The sequence below is a fragment of the Micropterus dolomieu genome, linkage group LG13 (assembly GCF_021292245.1).
Source record: "Micropterus dolomieu isolate WLL.071019.BEF.003 ecotype Adirondacks linkage group LG13, ASM2129224v1, whole genome shotgun sequence".
Lineage (NCBI taxonomy): Eukaryota > Metazoa > Chordata > Actinopteri > Centrarchiformes > Centrarchidae > Micropterus > Micropterus dolomieu.
The window spans coordinates 12,619,275-12,634,639 of NC_060162.1; the positions used below are offsets into that span (position 1 = coordinate 12,619,275).

The following is a 15,365-nucleotide window of genomic DNA, read 5'->3' on the forward strand; positions in this document are numbered from 1 at the left end:
CAGATACAAGGGGTGGCTCAACTTGCCCACAGGCTCAAATCACCCTGCTCTCCCATATAGGCTATAGGCTATATTGTTTTGTTAACTGCTGTGTTCAGGGTCAAGTATGAACTCTGAACCTCACAAAGATAGGTAAAACCGAGGTAAGTCTATATGTAGGCCTAAATAAAACATTTGTTTATTCATTTAGGCCTACTACTAACTACTGTATTGGCTTAGCCTATATGACAGTCCAAGATCTAGCCCACCTGATTCACTGATTTAAAAAAAAAAAAAAATCCAAAGTAGGCTATGTGATTTAAGGCATCTTAGCTCTTATTCTTACTCTTTCAGAATGGACCCATTATTACTTGGCCAAATATTTTGGATGGTTTTGACAAAAAAGCAGCGTGACAGAGATCGCTACTACTTATCATGCTGACTCCACCTCATATCTGTCTTTACGAAGGACACGTGCTTTTCCGAGTATCAGTGATTTGTTGCCCCACAGCGTGAACACAAATGGATGTGGTGTGAGGAGCCGAAAGATGTCATTCACACTACACCTGTGCTGCCGCCTCCTGGACGGACGCGACTCCTTTGCAGCGACTGTACTATAAGTGAACGGACTGCTTATGAGCCCCACTCAAAGCGAGAGAACCACACACAAGGAGCGGGATGGCGAGGGTATTGCTGCTGCACCTCCGCGTCCTTCTCGTGGGGCTCTTTTTAACAGAAAACTTGGCCGTCCACGCAAACAGGGGGGCAACATCGCCCGACGAAGATCGGGACAAAGAGAACGAAGCGGATACGCCATGTGAGGTGAAATCGGTTACCGTCTCGACCCTGCCCGTACTCCGGGAGAACGAGTTCAGCTTCACCGGCGGAGCCTCGGGGAACGTGGTCGGAGGAGGAGGGGGTGCTGCTGGAGCAGGTGGTGCTGCTGGAGGAGGAACTGGAGGAGGAGGAGGAGGAGGAGGAGGGGAATCCCGACTCCTGTTATTCGTTAGGACCGACCTACCTGGGCGAATTTCCGTAATGGATGATCTTGACAACACAGCTCTCCCCTACTTCACACTCGGTAAGAACTGCTTTGGTACTGTGTTTCCCCTCCACGATGATAACCTGTCAACATAGCTGCACATTTCGTGCGCATAGGGACCATGCACACTGGTATAGGCTGTGTGCAACCAAGAGCTACATTCCCCAAACACGGGTACTCCCTGGCGTTTAAGCACCTGTCCTGTTTCCATTCCCTTGCTTAGATGTCAGGGTAGCTAGAATGTTATCTAGCCAGCATGATGTGCAACCCATAATCCAGGTAAAACTATAATACACAAATTCCCTCTTTTCCTTGTTTTACTTAACAACACTGCTTTTTGTATGAAACATGGGCTACCACAAAGTACCACTCATGTTTAAGTGACTATCCATTTCCTCCTCTGGCCCCCCTCCTTCATACTCTGTCTCTCTTTCTGTCTGGCTTTTCTATTTTGTGGTACAATATGATTATGACTTCAAATTTCATGCATACACTAAGTATGGTGCCCCAATCAAGGGACGCAATTTGGCCCTGGAAATGTGCATGAAATTGGTAGTTTATCCTCACTTGACTTTATAATTGAAGGCACACATGCATTGCTGGTGGTATAAGTGTAACATATTAAAGTACTAGGTTAGAGTTTACTTCACTGTCAACATTTGGCCATGGCTAGGTTTTAAGGGAACCTGCTGTTCTGTCAGAGATAGAAGTGAATGAAAACGGCAACAACACTGGTCTTTGACAGGTCATCGCAAGTCCTATGTAAATGCCACTGGCTTTAAAATGGCCTTGGGAATAGCAGCACTGATTGGATAATCATAGAGCAAGTAATGGCGGGACAGTGTATTTGCCTTTCAACCTCCACAAAAGATATTTACTTTGTAAGAGGAGCCGGCTATGCATGAAGGGGACTTGCTTACCTTGCTTTCTCCATATTTCCCCACTTATGTCACAGAGTCATGTGAAAGATGGATGTTCTTCGCCCCTTTGCTGTGTGAGCCAAGCAACTGTTTTTACGACTGTGTTTTGGAAGGTGTGCAGAGAGTGCATGTGGCACAGTAATGTATGTTAACTGCAATAAGCCACACATGGTGCACTGTAATTGCAAAAGATGCTGTGTGTTTTACAGTTCCCAATCAATTCAGGGCAACTGTATTGGCTCAGTATGATAGAAAACCTGTTATATGGCAAATACAAAGATGCACAAAGACTTTGTGGGGATCAGTGATGTGAGGTACTGAGAGAATCCATGTCTCATTACTGCAGTTTTTGGACTCTGGCTTGCCATCTTCTTTTTTTTCTTTCTTTCCCTGGTCTCAGTTTCATTCTCTGTATGAAGAGTGCCGATTGGCTGCGTGAAGCAAAGGCGGGCAGGCAGGCTGAGGTCTGGAGCATTAAGCTAGTAAATCACTTTCTATTCTCATTAAGGACAGCCGTTGACTGGTGAGAAAGGCCTCTCTGTCCTCCCAGTCAGCCAGCTAGCAAATTTGCTGCTTCACCCTTCCAGTGCATGGCTGCATGCTGTGGAGGGAGGAGGAGAAATGGGGCTTTTAATAGTTTTAATGCAAGCATGTTTGTTCACGCTGTTGACAACACTGTGAAATGAAAGAATTGCTTGCAAGTGGTTGCATCCATGACAAATCATAATGTTGTCACTACAAAACTGATATTTAAGACATTAAGTAGGAATTGATACCATTAAGAAAAACAGCAGTAACATATGTTTATATTAAATTACAGTCTTAATGATATTTTCATTTAATCTATGTGTTGTCTGCCAGGATACAGTGATATATAACAAAAAAAAATACTTCACTGTTTTTGTATCAAAGCTTACATGTGCGTGTTAAGATCCTGACACAGGAGTCAGGAAGTAGACATTATGGTGTCACATGTGTATACCATGTATTTCGCGTTCAACACCATAATGCTTTAGGTCATCTCGACAGCTTTTCTCTTCATCGATGTATAAATGGCTTGAGTTCTGCTTGTGAGATCAAATGCTGTACCTGACATCATTAAAATACACAGTGTTGTTGATTTAGTAAAACAGAATGAGCAAGTTGAATTCCATAGACGGTGAATTCGTATTATCAGAATTGCCTTTGTCGCATCAATATTCTACCTAATCATTTTACCTCTCTCTCGTATTAAAATTGCGAGTTTTGATGGTCCAGGATGTTACAAAAGCTTAAGCCTTACCAGATATACAGTCAGACAGGCACAAGTTATGTGGTTTTGAGCATGGGCATTGTAAATTTTTATTTATTCCTTTTTTTTTTTTTTTTTATTCTAGTAAACATTATATAGGACTGTATAGTGTGTAGACAATATTAGATTGAGGAAACCACCCACCCACACTCTATTCTTTTCATGAATGTCTGTTGTTCTGAAGCTTTCAGAAAGCTGTTAACATCAGTGCTTGTGACAATGCAGACTAACGACAAGGCACATGCTGCCTCCAGTAATGTAATCTTAACTTTTCTCATGGGTTCTGATACCAGAGAATAAACATTAAAAGTTGCACTTGGTGTCTCATTACACTTGAGACACCTGCTCGGTCTTTTTTTCTTTTCTTGGCAAAGGACTTTTTGACCTCATGCTTTAATTGCCATTTTTATTTTAGAAACAGATTAACAGACTTTGTTCTCAGTATTATGCTTTAACATTCAGCATTTACTGCTGTGCCACACTTGCCTAACAAGTATAGGTACAAACCATGTGTTACATTACGCCTCCTCACAGCAGCTGTATTTCTTTCCTTTCAACAAAATTCACTTACCATTTTTAAAAAATGGTACCTCAGAGATTTCAAAATACTGGAGCATACCTTATTAGCCAAATGCCTTTGAAACTACAATATAATGAGCATAGTCTTGTTTCTGTTTCTTTGATATTGTCAGATGTCCGATTGTTTTGTCGAACCAACATCAGAGGTTAAGGAAAGGGGGAGTGGGGACAGCAGGGGACGTCAAGTCCCCTTCCCACTTGGGCCTACTTGCTCAGCTTTGATTTATTACCTGAAGTGTCATGGAGAATGGATGAGCTGAAAGGGCAGTGCAGAGGAAATGTACAGGGCTCCTCCCCCTCCCTCTTTCTTATTTTGTTTTCTTAGCCCTTTCCTTATGTGTGGAAAATAATAATAAAGCCAACAGTGAGATAAATCACTGTATTCAATAAACACACACAGCTTTACCTTTCTGGTAAAATGATTAGAATTGGAATTGCTGATATGTTTTATTGTTTGTTTTTTTTGTGTGTGGATGCATTTTAGCATGTTTGGGGGGGGGGGGGGGCACATTCAAGGAATTCAATGGTCAAATTTTCAGCTTCAGGTGTTTCCTAGCACTACACTATCATTCTACTGTTGAACAATACTTTAGAATCTTAATGCCAATTTGTAATGCAGTTGTAGTGTGCAACGTGCAAAATATGTTGGCAATGCAATTTTGTAGCATCATGCTTTGAAATTAAAGGGAGTGAATTTCTATGCTGCTAGAGAATTTTATTTGCTCATTTTAAGTGATGGGTCTGGGTGGAAATCAATACGTTTAGCAACATGGCTGACTTGGTAAACACCTAATTAGGAGTTCACCTTTTTGAAAACCTTCAGGCACTTAACATGAGATCGAAAACATTCAATTGTCTCCCTGTCCTTTATCGTCCCTGTCTGTCAAAGTGCACTAAATCTTTACACTTTTCATTTTACACCACATCTTTGTCTTTTATTTTTATTTTTTTTGCATCGTATCAAACTCTGGCATGTCACCAGCCTTTACTTGTCTCTCCGTTTCCCCTCTGTGCCTTCCTGAGTCTTTCAGAGTTACAGCAAACTCTGCTTGCTTAGAGATGGGAGATTAAAAGCAACAGTGGTAAAATGGGAAAAAAAAAGAATGCCTACACTGGAGCACACTGTTCTCTGTGGCACAGAACATGTACACACTGCACTACATCTCAATCTTATGTCAGGGGTTGAGCTTAGCACTGCTGGACAAGCAATGAAGAGGGGGATAAGGTCAACAGGAGAGAGGGGAGTTATTACATGGTGTGGAGCTAAAGCAAAGGTGTGAAATTTCAGGAGGACTTTTTAAATTGTAGCATAGCACTTAATTTGGCGCTGTTTTGAGTGGAGTGTAGTTAGGAATACTTATAAACAAGCTCACCCAACTGATATACAGAGGGTGCCAAGCGAGCATAGAGAGTAGGATCTATGGTGGCGCTTGTGTAGACCATCAAATGGTCTATTTATCATCTTTTGACCTGCTATAATAGACATATAGCAAGTTGTCTTGTTTAAGATGAATGCTTTACTACTGGCACTCTCATTTGTAGTGTGAATTCTGGTCCTAACCCCATTCTGTACATGTAATGCCCTGCCACAGTCTCATGTGGCAGGTTTATGACACAAAAGAAGCTCTGCAATTGGTCTTCTGACTGGCTAGTAGAACAGCCCCTCGTCTGCTAAGTAGTGGTGAGAAATGTCTTGCATCAGGTTGGCTGCAGTATCTGGTGGGGATTTTCTGGTATTCTATTTTAATTTAAATTTATGTTTTACAGCTTGCTGTGAGGAACTTTGAAGTTGTTTGTTTCCACTGATTTGTCAGCTACCTCTTCGGTTCCATATTTATTCTTTTATTTATTTATTTAAGTGCAAACACAAAGAAAATGTATTTCCTACATGTGAAAATGTGCATTGAGAATGTACATTTTCATTCCTCAGACCATGTGTACACAAAGGTGAAAACGGCATTAAGTGTCTCAGGAAGGTGTTGGGCCATAATGACTTCAACAATAACAACTTCAATGGTCCTCTGCATAAATTATAAAGAACAAACGACAGATTGTGAGGTTGTGTCACCTCACCCAATGGGAAACTCATTTGACAGACATGGAGTGAAGAATCGTGCTCATTTAGCTTTATGGTTACAGGCCTAAGTGATGGAATGGAAAGGATGAATGAATTGTGGTCAGTGACCCGTGCTGGTTGCACTTCTTTGCGGGAACTGTATTTAGTAATGCTTTGTTTTACCGTCAGTCTCTCTAGTCTTGCCTTGTGGCAGAGGTGGACAGCTTTGATCTAAAGATAATCATTTGATTATTACCATTGCTGAGAGGCGCATTGTAGTTATCTTTGTTGGACTGAACAAAGAAGTTTATGTAAATACCCCTAATGAATGCACAAGCTCAGTTTTTCTTGCTCCCCCCCCCCCCCGATTTATGCAAAGCAACAACATTCACAATTGTTTATACATTTTTTTCCTCCTCCATTTTATTAATTGGCAAAGAAGATCAAAGATAATGTTCTGCAAATGACGGAATGGCAAAATGCAATAGCTTTTTCTGTTGTTTTTGCTTATCATATATTGTATGAGTTGGCTAAGATGCAATCTTTTGGGGTGATTTACTGTAGCAGGATAAATAAAGAAATGGGTAGATCCTGATAAAGTGTTTACCCCTCCTTCTACATAAACATGAGGTGTGGGCTCTGTTTACTTATGTCTCAAACAAATTAGGTTGTCTGCTTATACATATAATTGCTGTGGCTCAATAAAAAGTAATAGTTGGCTCTGATGTTTAGAAATCTGGGCTGAGCATGCTGCTTGTAGAATACTTTATATACAGTATGTAGTGTACACAACTACTGTTACCAACCTGACAGCCATCTCAGCCATTAGCATCTTACACAGGACCTCTACTATGGCTTCAAAAGCCTTTCATAGGTTCAGTGACAAGCCCAGGGACTCTCACCAGTACTATCAAGTGTCTTTTCATGTAAACTGAAACCAGCAGCCTGCTTTTATTTAGACTTTAGTTTTGAAAACTAAAGGCAACCTAAACTTTTTCATCAGTCCGTCTCCCTGTAAGAGTCTTTAATGCTGCCCATTTACCTTCTTATCTCTGTAACTTCAATTGTATGTTTCTTTGAGCATTGGTTTGTGTGGGTGTATCCGTGTAAGTCCAAGAGAACTTATCTTGATATGTAAAGCTGGACTAGTAACAACAAACAGCCTGGATAATGTATCTAACAAGAGAGCATGTTGCAAGCTGATTCCCAAAAGATTCATAAACTTTCTGCTTGTATACTGTAGAGAGGCTTTCTAGTCTGTGCACTGAATGCATAATGTGACACTGATTTATAAAAGCAATTCCATTTAGTTGCTCTTTTTGCTCCTTGGGCTCCTCTGGTGTGTACCCCACCACATAATAGAAGGCCCTGTGTGACAAAAACTGTGTAATGTATTTGCTCTCTTAGTAAAATACTTTTTATAATGCGAGCCAGGCATTTGGGGCACAGGGAGTTTGGGTGAAATCCATCAACTTGCACAAAACATCTTTGAAACCAAGCATGATTATGCCGACATGGTGAATATTTTACAGATCTCAAATTTGCCTACAGATCACTACGGTCAACATCTATGGACAATACAGCATGAGCAACTGCAAGACTAAAAATCTACTGCAAGACAAGCACACATAACCTTTCAAACAAAGCCATGATTTGATTGAATAAAAGTCAGGTAACAGAAGGGCAGTTTTCCATTAAAGGTTAATTGGAAAAAGACACAGCATTGAATCCAACTTGAAATCAAGGTTTTCATCAGGTTTCTAAGCTGATTTGTGCCTCTATTAACAATCTGTTATTTGGATTTTACAGAACCTGCACAAAATGGAAGCTCTGCCACAAAAGGATGAATCAACTCAATTTCTATCATTAATTCATGTGATTTGATTGGTTTTGCTAAGTTCACGGTGAGTTCAGTATTCTGAGTTGGAATATTTTTTCTCCATAACTTCTATAAGAACGTGATGTTTTTCTCTTCTGGTATTTCAATTATTTATTTATATAACACCAATTCATAACAAAAGTATTATTGAATTCACTATACTGGTATTTGATAAATCAACATTTTAATTTGACATAATGTTGAAAAATTTAACATTTATTGACTCTTTTCAGAAAATCTATATTTATTTTATAATTGTAGTTAATGAACAGAATGTGGCTGTTAATTAGTTAGCTGTTTCACATTAATGCTAAAAAGGTCTCTAAATTCCTTATCATCTGCTCTTAAATATTTTACAATGTACACAGGTAGATCGCTAACTATTCTGCTAAACACCTTTAGCTTGTTCTGGTTGGAGCAACATTTCTGCCCAGCATGAACAAAATAGTTAGTAAGAAGTCCAAACCTGAATGTCTAAACTAAATTAAAGAAATAAGCTGCGAAAAAAGCCTTGTACGCTGTTTGCTCCTTAAGGCGGTGTGTGTGTGTGTGTGTGTGTACTCACATTTGGATTTCTGCTTGGAAGCTGTAGTATTGCTCAAATATGTGAAGTCCATCCTCATGTGAGAGCTATCGGGGTGCTCAAGAGCAGGTGGAATTTCCTGTGCCTCTGCAGTGCTCTTACTTGTGTGCAAGTTCTAACTTATCTTGCAAGAGTTGTAATGGAAATGCTGTCTACCTACCTGCTGATACTCAGGCAGCCGGTTACAGACTCCAGAGCCAACTCTGTGTGACACACAAGGAAATCAGCTTTTGAGAAAGAGTGGTGCTGCTTACATCTTATAGAGTCCGCGATAAAACTACTGTAATTTTTTATAGACTGTTTATGAATATGCTAACTTGCAGTGATTTTGTGCCATTTTCATACATAATTAATTTAGAGCAAATCAATGGACCAGTCAGTCATCGCTACAAGCAATTTAATTTCAAAGTCCATCTTGCCTGTATCATCCACTTCTTGCCAATAACAGAAATGGCAACAAAGACCAATTCAATATTTCTGGATTAAAAGGAATAATGTGAAATAAAAAACAGTGCATTGCCAAAAATAGGCTGTTAAGAGTTTTAGTCCATTTTGTAGCCTCATTTCCCCTTTCCTGTTTTAGAAGTGTTTTATGTTTTAATATTTTTTTCTATTTATTATTTTTTTGTGGTAGGTGATTTTGATGTCACAAAATGTTCTTTTTGCTGAAGGAAAGTGAATTGAAATTAAATAAACTGAAATAAATTATATTTATTCTTTGAGCAAGCGGATGGGTGGATCCATCAAATTGACATTAATCCGCCATACGTAAGATGGTGAGGAACAAGATAGAAGTGTGAGTCCGCATCAACATGTCAGTAAAATATATGGTTTACACAGACCCTGGCTCACGGGAATTCACTTGCGCCCCCTTCTCTGTCTTCAAATGTACCAAACGGCTTTTAAATGTCATCCTACTGGTTGACAGGTTGGATTCCAGATCATAGGCAGGATGAAAGTCCAGTTGCTCTCTCCCTCTTGTCCTTGCTTCTTTGATGCGCACTCTATATTGTTCACCATCTGCTTTCATTCTGAACTCAACATACTCATTTATTTTTTTATTTTCCTACTAACAAAACACTATGCTCTATGTTTCAATACATTTAGGATTCAATGTCATTTGTTGGAAAAACAATTCCAACAAAATGTGTTTTTCCTATGTATTTGTCTTTATTTTTTATTTTTTTTCTTCTGCAATCTTACAGTTTATGCAGGAGGGTATGGCTTGCGTTTATAGTACCAGCAGAGTGTGTGTGTGTGTGTGTGTGTGTGTGTGTGTGTGTGTGTGTATTATTTCATTATCACAGTGGCGATATAGTCAAACGGTCTCAACTAACCTAGTTAATGGACTTATTGAAATCACTTAAGGGTTTTATTTTGCAAACATGACAAGCAGTGTGTGTGTTTCAAAGAGGAGAAGGAGAGTCATTGTTCATATAAGCTGGTCACAATGATGTTTAAGACCCATAAAATTTGATTCCCACCAGAATTTGCTCTGCACCTTGGAAACGTGCCAGCTCTGTACAGCTCACTACCGTTATATCCCCATGGTTCCTACAAAAGATTTTAAACCTTTTATCTATGCTGGTGTGTTTGTACCTATTTGCATTCCCTCCAAGCTGTACAATCTATGAGATTTCCTTTCAGATAAAGAATGTGCACCATTAATCTCCCCTCGACTGATGGGTTCCCTCCCACTATTTTATTTATTTATTTTTTTCATGCTCGATCATGCACACATCTGTCCAAGTTCCTGGTGGAGTTGGCTTTATCTGCACAGGGACACATGTTCTAAGTCTTCTTTTTCCAGTTGTCAGTCTGGATAATATCAGCCCATTGATTTCAAACAAAACATAGATATTTTCTCCACTCTGAGAAGTCAGTAAGATGTGACCAAATATTGTGTATGACCTCAGGTGGTTTAGATTAAGAGACACTGTTGGTTTGTTAGATAATGGCAGCATTGTGTACAAGTTTCACAAAGGGACTTGTTTTGTCTTTGAGAATCACAAAGAGAATCATACATTCAGTAATTCATAACCGTTTGGTTAGCAGGGGTGCCTATAACAACATCTCCTTGAAATGTGTTTTTGTTTGCAATTGTTGTTTTTCATTATGCATCGACATGGCTCATGGAGACATTTTGTGTGATCATTATAAATCTTGAAGGATGGGTGCCTGTAAGGTTTTTAAATTGATGAAATGCAATGTGTTTCCACGCCATTATTATTAAACTTCACACTTTCTGTTTGAGACGTTCTAAAATGGCAGTCAGATTTAATCTTTTCTTTCATACAGCATCGGTGAAATTGAATAGAGTTGTTTTCAGCACTATGCACTTCTGATAAGCCTTAGGGGGAAATGGACATTTGGCCTCACACATTGTATGCTTATCCAAAGGAAGCTCATTGGTATGTCATGGCTGTATCCTCCTCTCCTCCATTCACAGGCAGAGCACACAGTGTGCATTTCTTCAGGTATTTTGTCTGGCTCTGGATTAGCTCTGATCTAACAGCAATTACCCTTGGAAGTGTAACACAGCATAGCATGCTCTCCCGAGGTCACTGGTAGGTGATGTGTCTTCAGACTGGTTAAGAGCATTGTCAAGGTGAACAATGGACACACTGCAGCTCTTTATTTTTGTGGCAGGTTTGTAAATGATATATATGCTCTTCATACTGTACGTATTTAAGGAGTTATCCATCATTATCAATTTAGTGTGAGAAGTGGACTGTTTGCCGAGCTATACAAATTAAAGCTGATATGATTAAGACTCTACACAAATACAATTTAAGTAATGAAGCCATGCATAGACCCAGTGGTGATATAACAAGTGTTGATAAGTTACACACACACACACACAGGCATGTAGACATATACTCCCCCGTCTGTTTTACACTATTACACTTTAAGAGGGAGAATGAAAAACGCATGTACAGTGGCGTGTCTGCCTTTTAATGCTAATATCACCTCTTCTAAATGAATAAATCACATATGAAGCAAACAGGGAGAAAATCAGTGAGGTTCCTCCCCTAGAGGGGCATGAAGGTTTTTTAATCGCCCTATGTTCTCTTTCTGGGGGGAAAAAAGTGAGGAACCAACCTGTTCTGGGCATTTTGTTTTCTCAGTGGTCATATTGGGGAACAGGTGTCTTATCGTAAAGCAGTTACTGGAGTGTTCAGTAAACAGATAACATTTGTAGATACAACAGATGCTTAGTTGTGCCTATCCAATTTCATCCGATTTACTTATTGAACTAAAGTTACAACCAGATATATACAAATTTGTTTTGCAACATTATTTTAAGTGTTTTAAAGAATAAACAAAACCAAAAAAAACCTAGAGATTATTCTGTATTGAAAATTATTTTTAGTTGCAGTCCTAGTCGCTTGGTTGACATTAAGAAATCAACTATACTTCCATTTCTTTTTTTATTGAAAAAAGTGCTGAGGGGTGAAGCTGTGTGACTATCGGCTCTTTTGGTAAAATATTCTCACATCTCTGTGTGTACAAGATCCCCAAAGGCCGCACCATATCTGCCAAAGGGCAAAGATGATATACTGTACGATACAATGTCATTGTTTCAAAGTCAAATTTCTAGTTCTTCTCAAAACTACTCTTCCAAGTTAGTTATTTAGTTAGGAACATTATATTACACGTTGTGTTTTTGGTTGGGATGTATCGATCCAACTTTTTCAGTCCTCATACCGAGGAGCCTGGCAGATGCAAAGTTAATTAAAAAGTTGCATTCTTAACTTTGAGGAAAAGAGTATGCATAATTAATCATTAATCATTCTTATGATTACATTACTTCTAAAACTAGCAAGTTGATAACTTTACTAACACAACCAAACATCAAGCAAGAGCGACAACACAAGACATGGCAATATTACTTACTAGAATACCAGCTTTGCTACTGTATTGCAGCCTTTTATTTCACAAAACTCTCTTCTTCTCTTATTATTAATTTCCTCCGTCAACGTCCTCTTTTCAGTCTCTTCTCTTCAGAGCAGGGAGAAGAGAAGCTCGGGTAAGCAGCCGTGTGCAGAAAGTAACTCGCCAGTGTTGCTTTTGGTGAACCGACTCTTCGCTAAGCTCCGCCCCCCTTAGTTACTGTTGCTAAGCCCGACATTGGCGCTGCCACTGTCTATTAGTTCCGGGTTCCCGCGGCTCCTTAAAAAGTCTTAAAAGGTCTTAAATTTACCATAAATATGCTATTAAATCTGCCGATGGTGCGTTTAAGGCGGTTGGGAAATTGTCACGCGCTGTCGCCTAAAACGCCTAGGTGTAATTAGTGTGTATTTGTATGATTTTCTTTTAGTAATTGACAATGTGAGACCCTGCCATTAATAGAACTCATATGTTACGTTTACGTTAGCTGCAGACGTTGACGTCTGGCTGCCTGTCATGTTATCGTCAGTCGTGGCTGCAAGATTGGGAGACGCAAGTTAAAGTGGTTGGAGGAAGACCGATCGTTCTGTCTAGCTCAAACAACTGTAGCCTACATCACGTCCTCCTCTCATTTGCGCAGGTCCAAAAAATTAAAATAACTTTCTAAAGTATGTCTTTCACCGTGATTTGTTTTCCTCCATGGATTATTTACCTCCCTTTAGCGGTGCGCTTGTGCATTAACTCGGCCGGAAAGTGAAAGTGAAACTTAAGTTATGTCCGGCATCGTTTTCTTGCTACCTTTCTTTATTATGTGTAAGTTACTCTTTTCTGTTATTTTAGTAGTTTATATTGAGTTTAACACAGCAGTGTATGAGTAAGGGCTGGGCGATATGGACAGAAATAGTAAAATCATTATTCAATCATTATTTTTATTATTATAAATTTAAAGGCTGATTTTTTTGCTCCTGAAGAAACCAGATGGTTAATTGTGCTTTTAAACGTTTCTTTATGGTCAGAACATGACAAACACTTGATGCCAAAAAGCAGCCTGGTATCACACAGTGGATCACTTCACTGAGGTAGAACATTCAAAACAACAAATATGCATGAGAAAAATAAAGTCAAATCTTTATTCAGTCCCTTTTCCTCAACACAATAAACATCTTAATAGAAAAGAAAGTGCTGATTCGTTTGTGATTCAAATTAAATCAAATATTTATTGAACATTTGTTATTGAGGAAGATTGTATCACGATAATCCTGCGATGGACTGGCGACCTGTCCGGGGTGTACCCCGCCTTTCGCCCAATGTCAGCTGGGATTGGCTCCAGCCCCCCCGCGGCCCTGTACGCAGGATAAGCAGTTGACGATGAATGGATGGATGTATCACAATAATTACCATTATCGTTTTATTGCCCAGCCCTAGTTCACCTGAGCATGATCAGTAATCGGCACTGTTTGAGCACGTTTATGCAAAACACTGAATGGACACACTGTCTTGGCGTCTGTCTGACTTTTGGATTTTATTTGCAGAAGACTGCGACCGATACATATTTCTGCCCAAGTAGTTGATGTATGTGGATAGACTGCCACTACCTACACGCTACGCCTACACATGTGCACTGACGACCCAGGGTTAGGGTTACAATTTTGGATTTATTCACGCACTTCAAAAACATTTATTGAAAGCTTTTTTTCTTTTCTCATTTATTTTTTTTTTACAGCATTAAACGTTGAAATGTATATCGTAATAGGCTGTATATTAACTTATTGGGAGAAAACTGGGGGGGCACCTATTTTTGCCGCTTCAAGCACTGCCAACATCTACTCAAGATGTTCAGCATGTGGCTATACTTCTGTCTGTGAGACCTCTGTCTGTTGTTGATTTAGCTTGAGTCTACGCAGGCAAACATCAAGCGAGCACAACAACACAAGACATGGTAAGCCAGCTAGTCATTACTTACTAGGCCAACAAAAAGAAGGCCAGCTCTGCATCATTTTAGCTTTGAGCTCACACCAACTAGTAAAAGCCACTCTGATATTTACTCTTCTCCTAGCAAAATGTTACGGTCTACCGGCGCATTGCTGACGCATGCGTAGTACACATAATTGAAGTGAATAGATCAGGCCATACACTCACCTAAAGGATTATTAGGAACACCATACTAATACTGTGTTTGACCCCCTTTCGCCTTCAGAACTGCCTTAATTCTACGTGGCATTGATTCAACAAGGTGCTGAAAGCATTCTTTAGAAATGTTGGCCCATATTGATAGGATAGCATCTTGCAGTTGATGGAGATTTGTGGGATGCACATCCAGGGCACGAAGCTCCCGTTCCACCACATCCCAAAGATGCTCTATTGGGTTGAGATCTGGTGACTGTGGGGGCCATGTTCATTTTCAACTCATTGTCATGTTCAAGAAACCAATTTGAAATGATTCGAGTTTTGTGACATGGTGCATTATCCTGCTGGAAGTAGCCGTCAGAGGATGGGTACATGGTGGCCATAAAGGGATGGACATGGTGAGAAACAATGCTCAGGTAGGCCGTGGCATTTAAACGATGCCCAATTGGCACTGAGGAGCCTAAAGTGTGCCAAGAAAACATCCCCCACACCATTACACCACCACCACCAGCCTGCACAGTGGTAACAAGTCACGATGGATCCATGTTCTCATTCTGTTTACGCCAAATTCTGACTCTACCATCTGAATGTCTCAACAGAAATCGAGACTCATCAGACCAGGCAACATTTTTCCAGTCTTCAACTGTCCAATTTTGGTTAGCTCTTTTTCCTATTTGTAGTGGAGATGAGTGGTACCCGGTGGGGTCTTCTGCTGTTGTAGCCCATCCGCCTCAAGGTTGTGCGTGTTGTGGCTTCACAAATGCTTTGCTGCATACCTCGGTTGTAACGAGTGGTTATTTCAGTCAAAGTTGCTCTTCTATCAGCTTGAATCAGTCGGCCCATTCTCCTCTGACCTCTAGCATCAACAAGGCATTTTCACCCACAGGACTGCCGCATACTGGATGTTTTTTCCCTTTTCACACCATTCTTTGTAAACCCTAGAAATGGTTGTGCGTGAAAATCCCAGTAACTGAGCAGATTGTGAAATACTCAGACCGGCCCATCTGGCACCAACAAC

General features: G+C 39.9%; 1 protein-coding gene across 1 annotated transcript in view; it reads left to right on the top strand.

Moving 5' to 3' along the window:
• The first annotated feature begins 462 nt into the window (after positions 1–462).
• LOC123981503 (astrotactin-2-like) overlaps positions 463–15,365 on the top strand; it is a 28,044-nt gene continuing 13,141 nt past the window's right edge. The window contains exon 1 of the mRNA XM_046066363.1: positions 463–1,060. Within this exon, the coding sequence (XP_045922319.1) occupies positions 658–1,060 (403 nt within the window). The 5' untranslated portion in view covers positions 463–657. The remainder of the gene's footprint in view (positions 1,061–15,365) is intronic.